The sequence below is a fragment of the Acanthaster planci genome, linkage group LG01 (assembly GCF_054643075.1).
Source record: "Acanthaster planci isolate LZ-2023a linkage group LG01, COTS_SCS, whole genome shotgun sequence".
Taxonomy (NCBI): Eukaryota; Metazoa; Echinodermata; class Asteroidea; order Valvatida; family Acanthasteridae; genus Acanthaster; species Acanthaster planci.
In genome coordinates, this window is record NC_141777.1 from 35,951,597 (window position 1) to 35,971,430 (window position 19,834).

Consider the following 19,834-nt stretch of genomic DNA (forward strand, 5'->3'; position numbering starts at 1 on the left):
CTTGAAGATGGCCTTTCTAGAAGACAGGCATGCTTTGTTGTATTATCATCGCAACTTTTTTTTCCGCGAGATCCAGAATTTTCTCCTGGGTCATGATTGTAGAACCTGTACACATGTCTGTCCTCCTGCCCATCAGAGGACATTGCAGGAGTTGCACAGCCATCGTGGGCATGTCCCAATTAGTCTGAACTTGGTCTCATACTGTAGATGTATTCATAGTTCGGAACATTGTGACCTGCCAAAACCACTGCAGTGCTGCAATACATGTAATGGCATGTCGCATGTTTGCCACGGAACAGGCGTTTCACGCCTCAATGCACTGTTTCTTGAGTTTGGAACATGCAACACAAAAGTGAAATCGTTGCACCTTGACCTAGAATTGAGAAAACGTGACTTGTGTTCCGTATGGTACAGTATTCGTTTTCTGTGACAAATAATGTTTAATGTGTGTGACTGTACATATACACGCCAGGTCCAAGTAATTTCGCCACCTACATGTATCGTCAAGTCTGATTGGTTTTCACAGTAAGTGGCGAAATAAGGGATCTGGTGACTACAATGTATGTGGTCACGCGCGCATGTTCAGCTCAATCAGTTATGAAGTTTAAATTTGTGCACTTTCAAAAACAGCGCTCAACAGATGTATTGTTGGAAATAAGCTGTCAGCGGAGTTTCCTAATGGGGCATCGTCACTGAGAAGAACAAACATTTGAACGGAACGCTGGAAAAATTAATATCAAGTCAGGGGGGTAGATCTTTTCTATGTGCAGCCCCTGGACTGTGGAATAAGTTGCATGCTGGTATCCAACAATCGCAATCCATTGCTATTTTTAAGCGTAAAATAAACATCTTTTAAACTGGCTCTTAACTAAGTTGACTGTTTATTTCTCAATGTTCAAAATCATAAATTTAAATCACCTCCACAACAATTATTTCGCTTCTTTTTCTTTTTTCGTTCAAGTCTTAACTTGGTGCCTTTGTTGGGTGGAGGAGGTTACCTATAATATTTCACATGTATTGATGTTTGGTTAAGTCTTTTTACCGTAGTTTCATTGTAAGTGGTCTTATTCTCTTTTTTAAAAGTAATTTTAATGGTATTTTATGTGATGCTCGTACGGTCAGTGTCATGAAAGCCCCCCAGGCTAGGCACTGAGCTCATAAGCCTGAAGAATCTTGTTGGGAGGAGACAATGAGAAGTTACAGTTTTAGAGGTGGGGGGGGGACACCAGAGGAATGTTTTTGGCAACTAGTCTAATACCCACAACATCTGGTAGGAACCCAGGCCGCAGAGGTGATCAAGGCGCTCTCTAATGACTCCCGACATTACACTGAACTGTGAAGTTGATACCTGGAACCAAGACTAACGCTTGAACTTTGACACCGTACATGCCGTATGTCCAGCTAGGGCCCTTTTCCAATACTCGACTCGGATCCGTCTCGTTCCCAAAACAAATCCCCGATTGTGGGCCAAAAGCATTTAAATTTAATTAGATTACTGTAATGTATGGCTCTCTTGCATCTTATTTGATGTTTTGTGGCACTATTAGACTAATTACTGCGCTTACAGCTTCAAATTCATCTAGTAGAAAAACAGTTGAAGCCTCAGACGGAACCGAAGTGAGTATTGGAAAACGAGGTACGGTGTGCGGAACACGTGACGCGCGTAATGCAAGTTGCAACATACCCGTGACACTTATTTTGACAAATTTAAGAGAACAAGTACATGTCAAGCTGGCTAGTGCTACTCAACATCTTTTGGACAGCACAGGTTAAGTACATGTACATATGAGATGGATATCAGGCCTTGTCGGGGGAGTGACTAGACTTGAAGTCCCGTCGAGTCATGCCCGTCGTAGTATAATGCGATAAAAATGAACGGGATCAGGTCAACTCGGACCCAAACCAACTCGGACCCATTCCAACTCGGACCCATGCCAACTCGGACCCAGGACCAACTCGGACCCACGCCAACTCGGACCCAGTACTAACTCGGACCCACGACCATCTCGGACCCACAACCAACTCGGACCCACGTCAACTCGGACCCACGCCATTTCGGACCCACTTCGAGTCAACTCGGACCCACTGAGTCTTACGGTTGCATTACACCAAATACGCGCCCGTACTAGACCGAAATAGCGCCGACTCTTGAACCTCCGAGGTTGGCCTTCATTTTTTTCGCTGGAAATTCAAGATAATTTTTTTTCCACTTGAAATTCAAGATTATGGCCAGATTGATCACTTTTCGTTTCAATTTTATGAACTTTTTTTTCGCATTTTCCCGAAGATACCCCCTAATAGTAGTAAAACTATGCGCTCAGCTCTGAATGTAGCCGCCTGCCTCTATCCAAAATAGGCCCGCATTGTGGGGCGTTTTGTGAAAGAAATACTCTGAACCGGAAACTATTAATCCCAAATTCGGGATTTATATAAATAATTCTATGATCCCTCATGATTATGGCACTATTAAAGGGCAATGTTCGTGACATTGGTGTATATCTGCAGTATCTGTTGTACGTATGCAGCATCTCTTATGTACATCAGAAGGCCTATCTGTGGCTTTTTATTGCAACAAAAACTTTGGGGGCTGTTTGGTGAAAGTTCATTCGATTTCTGCTGGTGATCTGGAGTGCCAAAAAAGAAACTTCGGCGAAAGGGCGTCAATGATTTGGTACTGTCAATCACACTCAAAAAGCTGCTCCCATTGGTTGTCCCAAGCTCCCACTCCCCGATCATAGGGTTTCAAGAATGGAAGGTGACAAAATCAGTCTTTATGGTTAATCACGCAAGTACCTCGGCAGCTAATACCTGATTAAGATTCCAGATTACAAGCGGCAAATAAGACATCATAGGAAATTTGCCTCCATAAAAATACGACGCTTGTCGGTTACTTATCACTTGTTCCAAGACATCACTGATATCAAATCTAGTCCTGTACGGTTTTTAACCACCATGCCTGTTCAAACTCGAAAACGGAGAAATTCTGGGAATCCTGTGCCACTGTTTCCCTGCATAACGTGTAGAGAGGACGTTAAATCTCGGCAGCATGCAGTGCAAAAGTGTCATTTACCAAATGCTTAAATGTAAAAGTGGACAAAATAAAAATGCTTAAATGTAAAAGTGGACAAAATAAAAATTTTCAACAAGTTAATCACGCTCCTTGGGTTGGGTCCGAGTTGACTCATGGTGGGTCCGAGTTGGTCGTGGGTCCGAGTTAGTATTGGGTCCGAGTTGGTTGTGGGTCCGAGTTGGTCGCGGGTCCGAGTTAGTATTGGGGCCGAGTTGGCATGGGTCCAAGTTGGTCGTGGGTCCGAGTTGGCATGGGTCCGAGTTGGTATGGGTCCGAGTTGGTTTGGGTCCGAGTTGACTCGAAACCAAATGAACGTAGGCCTAGTGCCAAGGAAGCCACTTCCATTTTTGAAGTTGAAACTGCTCACTGCCGTGAATAGCATGACTGCTAGCCCCATACGTAGGGCTGTAGTGTCACGGAGGAAGGAAAACAATTTTCCTTCCTCCATGGTTTTACAAACAACGTGTCTCTTTTCCATTGTCGACAGAAAAAAGACAGATTGTAAAAGAGAGACACTACAGCCCAGCGTGTGGGGCTACCCTGACTGCATAACCAGCATTTTGTACTGGCGGAGCAAGAGACCACACTCACATTTTTGTTTGGCTAACTTTTTGAACTTCACAAACTTGCCAGTCTGAAATTACTTTTTTTTGCAGCTAGCTCAACTGAGTGGAGCTTTATTATTCCTCTTACGCTCCACTCAGTAGAGCTACTTTGTGGCATAAATAATTCTTCTGTTACTATTATTAAATTATGTCTGTGTTTGTGTTACACTGTATTGTAATGGCACCATTTCTTGTTTTCATTTTTTGTTAAAGACAACTGTAAAGATGCTTCCAATAAATCATACAAATATGAAATTCTTACGAGATTTGCTGATTGAAATTATGTATATTTATATATTGAAAGTATTAAATAAGCCCTACTGCATAATTTCATTACTGATAGCCCAGTAACCCCAGCGTTTCACAGGATAACACTTGGTAAGCATGGCCCAAACATGCCAAACTTCACAGAGGGTCAAATTTTGGTAGTTTGTCCACTGTCCAGTCTTCACATCGAATGTTCACATTTGCCTGCACTTAACATGCAAACAAATGTTTTGATACAGTGTTGCAAAATTTTAAAGTGAAGTGAGTGGTAGATTTTTCTCAATCTCAGGCACGGGAGATGGTATTTATAAATATAAAGTGTGTGTTATAAATTCTTGGTTTTGAAAACAAATTCTTAGGAGGCAATAAATGATTATTCATTTATTGATTTGTACCTAAGCCTTGTTTTGATTCTTAGATTATATTTGACAAACTTTACCCCCTAATTTCAGAAACTGAAAAAAATGAGTGCATGGGCAGGCAATAGTGTGGACACCTGTCTGTAACCCCCCCTCCCAAAAGTGCATATGTGGTCTTATGTGTAGCAGTTTCCCCCGAATTCCAATTCAGTTTCCTGCATTCACTTGCAGCCTGGATGGTCGTGTCTCTTGCATTGGTGGGGATACGTGAACTGTGATAGTTGGTGTACTGACTGATTATTGCAGGAAGATTTGGGAGTTTGCGGTGAGGGTTTTTTATTTCTGCAAACATTATTCCATTTGGAAAACTGGGGAAAGAGGATGCACAATAGTATGTACGTCAGTACAGAGAGGAAGGAAATTAGATATATTTCAAGAGTTTTTATGAGTAAGTTTCCTTAACCCCTTCACGCCTGGACGCGTTAAGACATGCCGCGAAAATTGAGATCCTCAGCCTACTTTTCAGCTATTATTCTCGGCCCACGCTCGAGCAAACACGGTGAAAGAAGGCAGACACTGGCTCTTGTGTATATGGTAATTGGTCTTTGTGTGTAGTCCAGAAATGAAAAGACCAATTTTGCATCATAATCACCAGCTTCACAATAGTCCCCACTTGGAAAAGAGGCAACGGGAATGTGGAAGCTTGAGTAGAGCCTCATGCCATTGAACAATCAGCCTGTTCACCGTGTAAATCAAAGCGTGCAGAGCACGCTGGGCCACAAACCGAGAATTTGCGGTTTGGCAGGTGGCCTTCGTGGCCAAGTGAGGCTGGAATTCTTGGAGTTAGCCTTCGGAAAGAAATTCCTGTCGAGAAGAGGTTAAATCTGAAAATTGTCAATTTGTTCGTTTAATACTTGGCTATGCATGTCCATGGCAAAATTACATGTACTTGGCTAATTCATTACTACATGTACACCGCAGGGCCTGTGCCATGCATGTGTTTATAGCATGATAAAATCATGTGTGGTCTCTCACATGCCTTCATGAATCAGTCAACTTTGTGCTGACCATTTCTGTCTGACCTTTGTGCACATATTTTTTCCAAAACGAAAGTTGATCTTGTTCCCAAGTCACGTGAGGAGGTGCTGTGATGACGTGGGTCTGCCAGAAAGGCTAGTGCCAGCATGCCCTTTATCAAAGGTTAAACATTGAATGGTTTGGGAACAATAAATCTGTACCGATAAAGATCTGAACTGAATCCTGGTGTTGGTTTGAAGTGTGTGTATTTTCAGTTCAACAGATTAAAAAAGCCATTCCAGATTTCCCCTTATTGTCTGGTGGTTCTCTAATTTCTGAGTGGCTGTGGTCTTTACCCAAGTATTTTTAAAAATCCATTAAACAAGTATCATGCAAGTTTTCTGTTCTCTGTTGTTAAATGCCATATAAAATCTTAAAAGAACAGAATAAGTTCCGAACCTGAAAATTTCAGTATATGCTTTGTGCAATTATTGTAACAGTACTCTATAAATCTGTTATTTCTAAACATTAAAGTATGGAAATGTTGAATCTTTAAAGGCACTTTAATGTCACTTGTTGAAGCTGAAAGTTAACAAGTAATATTTCCTTTAAAGTTTCAATTCTGTCCTCGGTCTTTGATATTCCCACTCACGGACTAGTTTGAATCCATACAGGGAAACTGTATTTTGAGAATCAGATGCAAAGAAGAAGGCTCACGGAGCACAGAGATACGTGTGAAGCCCTAGCCTGTAAATACAGTTGTTCTTCCTCACTGCCATTAACCAGGCATGTTAACATGTCAACACCACATGATGGAAAATTGTGTTGGATTGCAAGTGCATTATGCAGAGTTGAGGCATTTATGTTCATGTTTTGTCTTTTTTCAGTAGGTCATAAGAAATACACTGTACGCAACTATGGCTAGTACAGTCATCACCACCAATCCAGTAAGTAACGTGCGTCTGATGTTTGGCCATCCATGTTTTTGTAAACTAAGATGTTTAGAAATGTCAGTCTTGTGTTTTTGTCAAAGAGATTGAAAATACATTTTTTCTGGCAAATCTTAAAACTGAAAAGTTACCCGCTCTTTTACTTCGAATGGCATGGGAAACGTGACATGTTGGTGATCAAGTTTGATGGGAACGGTTTACATGTATTTTAGAAGTGGATTTACTGAGAGCCTTTTATTGTGCTGCTCACTGTCTACAGGGCATTCCCTTTTCTGGCATCATCCCAGGCAATATGTCACCAGGGAAGATGCTCTTCATCCAGGGCTATGTCAATCCTAATGCTCTAAGGTATGTTTACATGTCAGAAGGAGTCATTGTGCCAAAAAAAAAGCTTGGTTCAGGAAGAGCATTGTAATGTGCGCAACGAGGCCTAGAAAGACCAGTAACTGATGAGAGGAGATTTTACCATAACTAGTTGAATAAAAAAGGTAGTTGAGTCGAGTGATATATGTATGTTGTTATGTATACCAACATTGATGATTTAAGTTGCTCGCAAATTCACTGTTGTTTCTGTGTGGTAAATAACCCAACAATTATGTGAGTGTTCACATTTTTAAACCAGAAAAGGAGTCCCAAAAATGCTGGTGTAAATTTAAATACTTATGAAAGAAATTTTTTCAGTTAAAAGAAACTGATGCATGGATAAATGCAAAGTGTGTCCCCCAGGAGTACCTCCCTGCAGGTGTCATCTGTCCAATAGGGCTGATTGTCTCCACTCTTGACCTTTAACCTTTTACAGGTTTGCAGTAAACTTGGCCTGTGGTCTGAGGCAGGTGCCCCTGGATGACATAGCGCTGACCTTCAGCCCTTCCTTTGGCCAAGGCGTGGCCGTGGTCAACCACTTCAAGAAGATGACTTGGGGTCAGGAGATACAAGTCCAGAATGTCCTCCAGCGGGGCCAGAACTTTGAAATGATCATCAATGCTGAGGCTTCACAGTTCAAGGTAAACCCAAACATTTGAAATGCAGTCAACCAATATCATATCACCTTGTTATAACCGGGAAATTGTTACAATAGGACCAGAAAAACAAAGAATAAACAGGATTTTGTTGTAGCAAGACTCTGTAACAGTGCTTGTTGGGTTTACTGATAAAACCTGGCAAATTTCTGAAGGTTTCAAATTCACACATTTCAAACTATATTTTTGGAGCCATTGTGTATTCATCTGTAGGAGGAAAGAAATAGTTCAGGATTTCTTGGTGTTCTTTCCTTGGGGAGGCCTATATTTGGAGGAAGGTTTGGGCTGGTGGAGGGAACCTTAGGGAAGATGTTGAGTGTTTAGAGTGCTTATACATTACATTCCGGGTCATGTTTGTTTGGTTACATCACGGAGCTATAAAACAGAGTTTTGTAAATTGAAGCTGTTAGGCAGGGTTTTGTTTGAATATTCACAGAGTTTTGCTTCTTTTTGAACAAACATTTACACTGCACTTTTGGAGGGACATTTCTTCATTGTTACAGTCTGCCTTTTGGGTACAGGATGTAGAAGTATCAATGATTGTATTGACAGTGATATGCAGTAATGGCATGTATTCATGTAGGCCACCAGCAGCCGATTTCACGAAATGTGGCATAACTTTGAACAATGCATAAGCCTTGCGCCACAAATTTATGCAATAGCTGCGCAATTTGCTTACGTTTGGTTTCATGAAAAGCTGTGTGGCTGCGCCACGTTTTAATGAAGTTAAATTTCTTTAACGAGGACAAAAACGGCTTTTACGATCAGTGTTCCTTTCCAATATAACATCAGTTATCAAACAGTCATTGAATCACCTCTGCCCGCCATTTTGAATAAAGATTTCGTCTTTTCTTCGTCAGAACCGGACAAAAAGTCTTGCAGTTTTCTCACAGCCAGACAAGTTTATTATTATCTTCTGGAACAAAGTTGTTCATTTCTCGTATAATCCTTAATAACTTCAACAATGATGAGGCATAACCGGTCCTGATAAGCAAGTCAAATCGTTCATTTTCGCTTCGTTCGGAACAACTTACGCCACCTAAGATGACTGCGTAAGTTACGCCATAATTTGTTGCGTAAGTCGCGGACTTACACAGTGCATAAGTTTCGTGAAATCTGTCTAAATTTGTTGCATAACTTACGCAATAAAATGGTGTAAGTGGAGTTACGCCATTGCGTAAAGTTTCATGAAATCAGCTGCAGAAAAACCACAAGGCTTTTCCCCTCGCGAAGTAAAAATCCTGCTGTGTTTACATTGGATTCTCCAGCACTATAATTCAAGGCTTTTCCTTGCACTCCTAAAACTAGTAATGCATTGGTAACAAAAAGTATCTGTAAGGATTGCTTTAGGGTTTCCTTCCATTGCTATCTCACCAATGCTTTTTTCTTTGTCAGATTGCACTTAACGGCGAACACTACATCTCTTACCCGCACTACATCAAGAAGCTACAGAGGATTTCCCACATTACAATCAATGGTGACGTCAGAATATACACCATACGCATGGAAGGTGGCTACACTCCAGCCCCTGTGCTGGCAGCACCTGCCCACCCAGCCATGCCTTCTGCACCTGCTGTAAGTACTCAGCCAGCCTCTAACACTTGGCGGAGACAGGGAACCACTCGCTTTAAATACTACAGTGAGCCAGTTGGGCGCACACCCAAAATGAAGCATGTCCAAGGTCATTTGGGTATGGCAATGTGCGTGAGAGAGGGCTTTTGCCCTATCATCGTGGCCATATGCCGACTCGCACATGTGCTTTGTTCCCAAATGACCTTAACTTTTTGGAAAGAAAGATTGTGATCACGAGATCATGGTTGATAAAAATGCGTACTACATCCTTCCTTGCGTGCATATCACATAGCCGGAGTCCCTCGGGTTTTAACATTATATCCCCCTGTATAACAGTCAGTAATTGTTACATACTTGTACTTCATAATTATTTTATTTAGACATTTCTTTAACCTCCTCCATGAAAGTATATATCCTGTGGAATGTGCTGTTGAATTTTTTACCCTTTCACATGATGTTCTGGATCTCGTTTTTCATTCCTTGTCATTTCATGTCTTCTTTAATTGTCAATAAAAATCCCCAGTATCCAACGGGTCCGGCCCCTCCGCCCCAGTACGCACCATCTCAACCGGCCTACCCAGCCCAGCCATCCTACCCAGCCGCACCGGCATACGCTGCCCCACCGGCAGCCCAGCCCTCGTTTCCAGCCCAACCGGCATACCCATCTCAGCCAGCTTACCCCTCACAGCCAGGGTACCCCTCACAGCCGTCATACCCGCAAGGACCTCAAGTCATTAATAACCCGGTAAGTCTTTCCAAATCCTCTTGGTGATTCTTATCTTCGTCAGATCTGCGTAAATGTGGTCCGGTTCCAGACCTGAATCTCTAGGATCGGAGTACAAAAAAGTTTTAGAAATCAATTTTCTAGGACCTGGATTTATATAATAGATGCTAGCTTGCAAATGAGTGTTTCTGATATCTGAGCACATTTACTGATGAGTTATGCAAAATGATACCCTTCTGACCTCTACAATTTGGCCAATCGGCTGACATGGGTTTATGGGTCTTTAGCTGCAGCAAGTTTGATGCTGTAAGGAAGAAGTTAGCACTCATGAATCAGTCCCTGAGTTGTGCAGGTCGTACCATGCAGACTGGTTTAGTTGGCCTGACGTTGGTGCATATTTGCCACCCAAAACTTCAGAAAAACTTATTGCCCAGATGGAACACTCTCAGACATGCTTTCTGTAGAGTCCCCCTAAATCTGGTTAGCTGGTCTGATCACCTGACAACTGCCGTTCAATCAGTAGCCTTGACCAGATCTCGTCTTTAAATGATGTCGGTTTCTACAGTCGACTCTTGCTGGCTACCACGTGGGTGGCATAAAATTCGCATGGTCACATATGGGTCACTCCATGAAGTTCGGGCACAGTTTGTGACGGCGTCCCTTGTTACATTGGTAACTTTTATTGCCTTTTATTTTCACATTACAGCAGATTAAGTCATTATTTAGCAAAGATGAAGCACACCACTACATGAACCTAGCAAGATTTAGAACAATGTCAATTTAGAATCCACATGCAGGGAAAAAAGATGTTTATTTTCACTGATGTAACAAGGGACGCCATCACAAACTGTGCCCGAAGTTCGTGGAATGACCCATATGTCAATTGTTTGGGAACCATGAGCTCTGCTGAGCATCTGTTAACATTCTGACTGATTTCACAGAGCTGGTAGGGCAGCATATCTTAACTGGCAAATTCACATGCTAAGCAAAACTTGGCAGTGAACCAGTCACAAGTTATGTAATAAACCATGACTGTCTGGCAGGTATGAACCTGTTTTTGCAAGGCAAGTTTACGAGCCAGCAGCCCATTCGCCCCTGATCATTGAAAACGTGACAGTTGTTGCCAGAAAAGTGCTTTAGAACTTCTGCACAATTTGAATAACACGGTCGTTAAGTTCAACATTTCTGCATTTTCATCATGAGAAGGGTGCATATACTTAATGCAAGCACTGAGACACATCCCCAAGGTTGAAGTTTTTACCAAGTGGATTCCACAATGTGAAATAGAAAGAATTACTTTAAAAAAGAAAATGATCTTATGTATTGAAGTAAATGGGCGAGCAAATCAAATTTTTCTAAAGTCACAATCCCAGCGGACACCTGCCAGTCCGATAAGCTCAGCTGGTAAGTCAATGGACCATCAGTGCACCACTGCCTTTATCTACTAAGATCTTTTTCAGGAGATTAAAACAAATTTGAGAAATTTGTGGGAAATCCTTTTAAACAAATATTTCGATACATGTACCAAAACAAGCACTTAAAAACTTTGTACAGAACAGAATGCTATGAACTACATGTACATGCAGAATGGAATGCTATGAACTACATGTACATGCAGAATGAAATGCTATGAACTACATGTACATGCAGAATGGAATGCTATGAACTACATATACATGCAGAATGGAATGCTATGAACTACATGTACATGCAGAATGGAATGCTATGAACTACATGTACATGCAGAATGGAATGCTATGAACTACTTGTACATGCAGAATGGAATGCTATGAACTACATGTACATGCAGAATGGAATGCTATGAACTACATGTACATGCAGAATGGAATGCTATGAACTACATGTACATGCAGAATGGAATGCTATGAACTACATGTACATGCAGAATGGAATGCTATGAACTACATGTACATGCAGAATGGAATGCTATGAACTACATGTACATGCAGAATGGAATGCTATGAACTACATGTACATGCAGAATGGAATGCTATGAACTACATGTACATGCAGAATGGAATGCTATGAACTACATGTACATGCAGAATGGAATGCTATGAACTACATGTACATGCAGAATGGAATGCTATGAATTGCTTGCAGGAACAAATGCACCAAGTCCTCTTCCCCCCATCCTCTTTCTTTTCCCAAAATCTAATTCAAACCCTCATGCTCAGTCCATTACAGCTAGATAACAAAAGCCCTTATGTCACTGTGACACATTCCTGCTTCTGAAACCTTCCTGTTCATGTCGTTTTGATATTCTAGCCTCTTCCATACTTGCAAATGATTCCTGGTGGAATGAAGAAAGGGAAGATTATTACAGTCAAACTAACTGTGAAGCCTCGCCCAACCAGGTAAAGCTCCTGTGCAGTACAAGTGCATAGCTGTAATGAGTTGGTCACTTGACACCATTTTAGACATCGGGATAAAAGGAGTGCTATAGATGGTACTTAGCAGTAGTTCCTTTACCATGGCAAGGGACCGTTTTTAAAAAATGGGAAATGGGATATCTTTATTCTGTGGCAAACCATAGTATAATGTTTTTAAAATAAAGTGTTGTATTTGGCAAAGATTAACTTGTGTTATGTTATGTGTTACTGCGATGCATATTTTCCAAGATAAGAGTAGATCTATAGTAAAGATTGCGGTAACACCATGTATTTATCTCTTCTTTGAGTATGTGTGGTTCTGAGAAGAACCGGGGAATAACTCGACGTTTCGAACAGTGTACTCTGTCCGTCTTCAGGAGACTGCAGGATTCTAACTGGGAGTGGAGCTTATATGGTGTAGAGAGGGATCCAGATGTAGGGATTAGCTCGGTGAGGCGTTAAGGCGGGAACAGTGATGGCGGGAACAATGGATGCTGCATTGGATCCTGGGGCTGCATGCCCTGTGTGTGTGTTTACCGGAGCGTGTCAGTTGGAGTTGGCAGTGGGAGAGTGAATAGCTGGGTGCCAAGGGGTATAGAAGACCCATAGGCTGACTGAGGGGGAAACCTAACTAGGGAGTCCTAGGGTATAGGAGACCCATTGGACTGGGATGTGAGGATGGGGCGCCAGATATCGCTGATGTTGAAGCCGATGTCTTGGGAAACTGTGTCGTGCTTGATGATTTCCATGGCTTCTCTAATGCTTCTCTAATGTTCGAAACGTCGAGTTATTCCCCGGTTCTTCTCAGAACCACACATACTCAAAGAAGAGATAAATACATGGTGTTACCGCAATCTTTACTATAGATCTAGTTTCTTTCACCATGAAAACCTTTAAGTCTTAAGATAAGAGTACATTTACATGGTTTTCGCAAAATTTCATTGCATTGTCATGAATGACAGAAAGTTAGCATTATTTGTATGCAAATCTACAGTTTCATGCAATTGTTAAAATTGTTCTCCCAATCAAGCAGGATGTAGTTGAAAAAAATGATAAGGGAACTTATATTTGCTCCTTTTTTCACTGTGCAGTCATGTAGCACAAAGTGCACCCAACAATTAGAGCCATGCAGAAGCCTCAAAATAAAACAAGAAATTTCATTTTAAAAGTAGCTTATTTTGTACAATCATTGCAGTTTCACTTTCAGTCCATGTAGTTTTAAGTACAATTACAAGTCTTTGATCATTTTTATCAAAGCATGATGGAAGGAAGGTTATACATGTATATATGAAATTCCACCGTTTCAATTTTCAAAGTTGTCTCAAAGAGTCATCCTTGCATGGTGAATCTACATGTACGTTGTTTTTGTAGACTGTAGAAAAATACATGCCCAGGACATGTGTTGCATGGTTGTTTGCATAGATGTAGGGCCATTAAACATGTTTAAAGGCATTGGCATGCATTTATAGGCAGTACAAGAATGAGGTACCTTGTAAAGTAACACACGGTTCCTTGTGTACCCGTAAAAAGCCTAACTCCAAAATTCAAAGTAAAGAAATGCTTACATGTGGAAAATGTATCCATATTGCCAATTCTGTCATACCAGGTGCTCATCTAGAACCTTTGGACATAAACTTGAAATGTGTTTAGTATTCAGTGTTCCCTGGTGATTTTGTTTCATAAGATGTTTAAAAATCGTACTTTCTCTTCTGTCTGAAAAGTTACTGAGTGATTTGTTTAGTTGGTCACTGGTGCCAGCTCCCACAATTTGTAGTTGGTTCCCGATGTCAACAGTTGGGTATTTGAGTACTCGGTTATTATGACGCTCGGCTCCATTAAAGGGGAGCGGATGAGGTTTACCATACAGTTGTCCTCGCCTTAATTTACATTTGTGTGAAAACGCACTTTCAAAGATCTACTGGTTTTTCAATGTTTTGTGTGTAAAAGGGAGAACGCAACCTGTCTCCTTCCTGTATTCGAACTGGTTTAAAAATTACTGGTCTGCTGAACATAGCATTTGCACTTTAATGACTTTTTCAGAGTTCTGAATTTTGTGTTAATTAATTTGAATTGAAAAAATCCCCTTTAAAGCATGTAAGCTTGCAGTATGCAAGTACACCCATACCTCTAAGTAAACAGGTGGGCAACCGGGCAATTCACTCTTTACCCTTCCTTTCTGGCTCTGTTACCAGAGGCTTTATTTTGAAAACCATGCCCAAAGCATGGTTGCAGAGTTTCTCGTTTATTACAAGTGATCAGTGAATTAAGTGGTTTTTCAGGTGAAACTTTTCAAGAAGGTAACTTTTTTCTGTGTTTCTCAACATACCTGTACATAGGTTCCACATAAATTTCCAGTGTGGCATGTCCACCAACCCAAGGAGTGATATTGCATTTCACTTCAATCCACGATTCAACGAGCAGGCTATCGTCATGAACGCCCTGCGCAGCACCAGATGGGATGGCACTGAGCAGAGACACCGCACCTACTTCCCCTTCCACCCAAATGGGACCTATGAGGTAAACGCTCACCTTGAAAGGTTTTCAGAATACTCATTTCATCTCTGTCTCGTGCTTGTCCTGATTTTGGGCTCTTCAACTTTGAAGTGGTTATAATAGCTGAGATACTGCCACTGGAACATCATCTAAATGCATGTATGGAAGCACACATGTATTTCTGTTTGATTTGAACACTGTAGGCCTATGTACAGGGATCGATGTTGAGACAAAGACGATCGAGACGAAGCCTGAGACTGAGTCAGAGATGGGTATTGGAAAATTACCCTGGATAACCTTTGAGGCAGTCCCTTTCAAAACCCACTTTATCACCTGGGCCCAATTTCATAGGGCAGCTGAACACAAAAACTGGTTAAGCCCAGAAATATTTGCTAGTCAGAAATTTGTTACCAGCCAAATGCCACGAGGTGTAAATTGCATGTGACTGGTTCCCTGCTGCTCTTTTGCTAAGCTCTCCCCCCTCCCAATAGTTCTGTCTCCCATTACATGGCATCTGAAAACTAGGTATATACATGTAGGTAGGAATTTTCCTTATGCCGTTTTACACCAATTCAGTGTGCAGTTAAGTGTTATTAACAGGTTAAAAGTAATAACAGTGAGCGGTCAGGTGGCATGTCTTTCAAATGAAGTGAAGAACACTTGAAAGGGTACTAGTTTCATACATAAATAAGTCCACTAAACCCTTTTTTATCGCAGTCAAATTAGACACTTAATTTTTTCTTTCTTCATTTCCATTTTTTCAAGTTTCCCCACCCTTTTACCCAAATTACTTAAGGGTTGTGCAGTCAGCATAGGGTAAGTAGGGAAACATGAAGCATAACACTTTCTTGGCCTAAACATGCAAAATTCCCAAGCAGTATAGGCCCTGGTCATCAAGAGGTTTGATTTTTTTAATATCCCCATATTTTGGGCTCGAAGAGACCGTACAACCAGAATCACCAGATCCCACCGAGGATGGCTGAAGACCTTCCTTGTCCTAACTACGTGTACTTTTAGGCATTAATTTAATACCACACTTTGGTGATTCCCATTTAGTTTGCACACAACACTGTTACGGGAACTTGTCCATGGAGTGTGTTTGTGTTTGGATCTTACAGGTGGCTGGGAGCCATGGCCAGGCTTGGCAGTAATGCATTGCCCCGTGACATTGTCTCACAGTTTCAAAAAAGCAATGAGGTAGTCAGAAGTACCACACAAATCTTGAACAGTTGACCACCAGCATGTGTAAACTCCAACTCTAAAAAGGACTGGGATTGTGGTACAAAGTTTTTGAAAGGCCTTGAACTCAAATCTATCTGTGGTCACATGAGACTCAGTCGGCAAGGTTACATGTACAAATCCCCGGCTGAAGGGAAGTAGGCTTTCTCTATATGTACTTTGCGTTGGCGAGATGTTAATTTTTAACATTTTTAATCACAGGTTTTGCCCTTACACAAACAATTGTTCTTTATACTTTTTACTCAGAGCTTGTGACAAAATTCACAAGCTTACTTGGCCAGGACCTCCTGCTTACTAGTGCAGATGTCTAGTGCAGACGGGAAACAGGCTTTTGTAGAAACCAAATTGCAAAAGCAGAAACTATCATAAAGCACTTTTGATAATGTTCAATGTCAAAGCAGTCTTAGCTAACCACTTGCTTGTGCATTATTTTTGACCCAAAATGGGGACTTTTGAAAGAGGCAAATTTCAATGGCTCACTTTTGATGTGCAGACGAACACCACAAACACTGAACCGCAATGGCATTTGTATGGCGTTTCTCATCAGAACCTCATACTGTTTAACAGTGTGGGCCGCGCCTATTGAGTGATATTTGCTGCCAAAATTGGCTGGCTGCCAGGTTCAAGTTCAGCACATGGTCTGCTCCCACAGATTTCTCAGACTTTGTGTGTGCGTACAAAATAAATGGGGACTTGGCATCTTTGGATGCAGGCTGGAAGTGCATGCCAGCCGGAAGTGAGTCAAGGTGTATGTGCTGGACATTTTAGTCCACTAGTAACATTGACACATACTCCAGCACAAAGTCATTAACTTACTAGCTAACTTCCAACACTCCAATCATCTTCAGTCCACTCAAAATTACACATGACACTTACTTTCCTGCACGTGTTCATGTTGTCAAGTGAAAGCATGTACTCGGTGAACTTTTGTTTTTTTTTACACATGTAGATCATGTTTCTGTGCGAGCAGCACGAGTTCAAAGTTGCTCTGAATGGCTCTCATCTACTGGAGTTCAAGCATCGTCTGCCGTTCCAGAATATCAGCGCTTTGGCGATTGATGGGGACTGCATCATAACCCAGATCAATTACCACTAAAAGACCCAAGTGGTTAAAAGTGGCTGTTATTTATAGATAAATCCAAACCATATATTTAGAGGATAATTATTTTGCTTAAGATCCTTCCTTAGCAAAAGGTTTGTCTGAAAAGTTAATGTTTCACCATGTGATGCATTTCATGAGTCAGTAAAGATGTTGTAATGTGTCACCTTAATCTTTGATGTCAGTGAAAAGTCATGCTTAGAGACTTCATTTATGCCCTCAAATGAAGGCACAAAAGAAACTAATGTTTAGAAAAGGTATAATTCTATTATAAATAGAAATAGTTTTAGTTGATTGCCTAAACCAAGTTTTCAAACTAAAATCCTGGCCTTTCATTGATGGCCAGAAAGCATTGTTGTAATCCATTTATACTTACATGCAGCTTCAAAAGACCAGTCACAAATCCTTTCGCAAGTCCAGTCACAAGTTCCCTCAAGACCAATCACGAGTCCCCTTACAAAACCAGTCACAAGTTCCCTCACAAGATCAGTCACAAGTTCCCTCACAAGCTTAGTCACAAGTCCCCTAAAAATGGCCAGTCACAAGGCCCTTCTTAAGTCCAGTCACAAGTCGCTTCACAAAACCAGTCGTAAGTCCTCTCACAAGGCCTGTTGCAAGTCCTTTCACAAAACAAGTCATAAGTCTCTTCACAATAACTGTCACAAATCTCACAAGACCAGTCACAAGTCCCCTCACATAAGTCAGAAGTCCCTTCACTAGGCCAGTCATATGCCCCTTCACAAGTACAGTCATGAGGCCCGTCACAGGCCAGTCATAACGAAGCTGGGTGAACAGTGACAGTGCTTGCATTACTATCCATTTGGCTTATGATACGATGACTTTTGATGGACTTTCGATGGTCTTGCAGAGATTGGTGCTGGACTCGGCAATAACTGTGCTAAAGAGGACGTACGTAATTCCCCCAGGTCAAAATATGTCAATTGACCCACTACTTTCTTTTTTGGCCAGTTATAAATTTATAAGTGCATGTATAACAATTATTTGCTTTATGACGGGGGTCAGTGAATGAGACTATTTTAAAGAAGGTCAAATTACTGTTGCTAATCAATTTTAAAGATTACTTTTATGCTTTGATAGAAATTTTAACAGGATTTATTAAGTAAATGCCTTTTTTCCCGCCTACAGTTTTATGTGAGGGGAATTGTTGAATTTTGCAGAAAGACAGGTGAGCCATATGTGCTAACGCAAATGTAAGCTGCAAAGGTGGCGAATGACCAAGTGTTGGCTACCTAAATTTAGTTTGATATGATGGAACCAATTAAAAGTGCTGTGCAAAATTGAATTTAGGCACTGTAGCCCGGAGACCTTGAGGAAAACCAAAGAGTTGCAATGTTACTCGCATCTCTTTGTGGAGACTGTAAAATGGGTAGGGATTGCGGTCGACACTGCGATGTACGTCACTTTATGTTAATTGTGTGAATCCAAGCAGAGGATAGTGGGATGGTTGTGTCGTTTTAGGTCAAGGAGTTGCCGCTTTTGCATTTTACAGACCTCGTGTAGCGGCCATCATTGAGCCATAATTTTGCCATTCAACGTTTTGCCCAGCCTTTTGCTGACCGCCACGTATTTATGTCGTCTTTAATACCCTTAACTTCTCTGGAAGCTGTGTAAAGCTGTGCCTGCAGAGTTAACACCAGCCCGTAATATTCACTAACACTAAAGTAAACTTGTAGTGCAAGGATACCATCGTTTCATCTTTGAAAAGCAAAGTAATATTGCAAACATTATGAGTTGATTTTTTGTTTGACAGTTCAAGTGTGATCGGGTGTACAAGGCTTTGTACCTGCCTCAAAATCTAAGTTGCCATAAAAGCTTACTATACTGTCGGCCGTTGTCAGTTGTTGCGACTTATCAGTATTGCATTGGGCCAGAAATACCCCATCAACATGTGTATATCCAAGGGGGATTTGAGCTACTGTATTTCCGTCGCCTGTTAATTCTGGCCTGTATTTATATCGGACACTTCACGATTATGAACATGTAGAAACATGAAATTTGAAGAATAAATGAAAAGAACAGAAATGCAAGTTTCGCTTTCGCTTGGACTTTACTTCTGTGCGCTGTACAAGTAATACCCTTCAACCCGCCAGTAATAAGTCATGCGACGTAACACGAAGAGATGCTATAAATAGAATCACTGTGACGTAGGCGGCACACCGTGACTGGTACGAATTCTACAGTTTACAGGGAGCTGTTAAGGTTCCGATCGCCAACCGAAAGGAGAAGTGTTGTATTTAGTTGCATGCATTGTCACTGTAGGCTTTGAATTCGCTAACGGGCTTTAATTCCTACGCCCTAACAGGTTTGGGCATTTTGTGACAGTCGCCCACTTTTCCTTCAAATTCACAGATTGTAGTTGGAGCAGAGGGAAAGATTTGAATTTTGCTAGGAAACACATAAGACTATAGTATAAGTCGCAAGAGGTCGTTACTCCTTTCTAGACGAGCATTGGCTTCTCCAGATCGACTTGCAATCGCGGACCCTCCACTCAGCTCAAATAGTAGAGGGTCCTTGTTGCAATTAAACATATATGTTGCTGAACTTTTCCCTTGGTACAAATTTGGGAGTAGTCAAAAATGCAGGTTTGTTACCGGTACCACGAGATGACTAAGACGTACTTGCGTATTTCTTAGAGGACCCCCTACAGTTAATTCTGGGATTTCCCCTTCCTCTAGATAGAACAAAGTGAATAGGGAATAATGACTTTTGTCTCGGGTATTGTCATCAACTTTTTGAAAAGCCCTCTATCTCTACTTTAGTAGCGTCTGGTTTGCACGCTCGCATGAGAAAAAGACCCCTTTTCCTAATACAGTATCGCATCAATTCTGACTGACCCCATCACCCCCTCAAACGAACGCGTACCGCCAAATTACTTTTCAGTAGTCGACCTACTACCATTAGCAATACCAATATTCTCATTTGCTCCATCTTAGCTGATAATAACGTGTTGTTTATGAGCATATTCCCAAGCCCAGTCTAACGAAACGCGTGTAGAACCCGCTCTTT

The 19,834-nt window shown here is 41.4% G+C and overlaps 1 protein-coding gene across 1 annotated transcript; it reads left to right on the forward strand.

Moving 5' to 3' along the window:
- The first annotated feature begins 61 nt into the window (after nucleotides 1-61).
- On the forward strand, nucleotides 62-18,855 carry LOC110990585 (galectin-9C-like). The gene is made up of 9 exons (XM_022255649.2): nucleotides 62-1,768; nucleotides 6,209-6,265; nucleotides 6,528-6,616; nucleotides 7,068-7,272; nucleotides 8,683-8,862; nucleotides 9,383-9,604; nucleotides 11,873-11,961; nucleotides 14,313-14,493; nucleotides 16,658-18,855. Exons 1-9 carry the CDS (start codon nucleotides 1,724-1,726, stop codon nucleotides 16,802-16,804), a joined length of 1,215 nt encoding a protein of 404 aa, XP_022111341.2. The 5' UTR covers nucleotides 62-1,723; the 3' UTR covers nucleotides 16,805-18,855.
- Nucleotides 18,856-19,834: the final 979 nt, after the last annotated feature.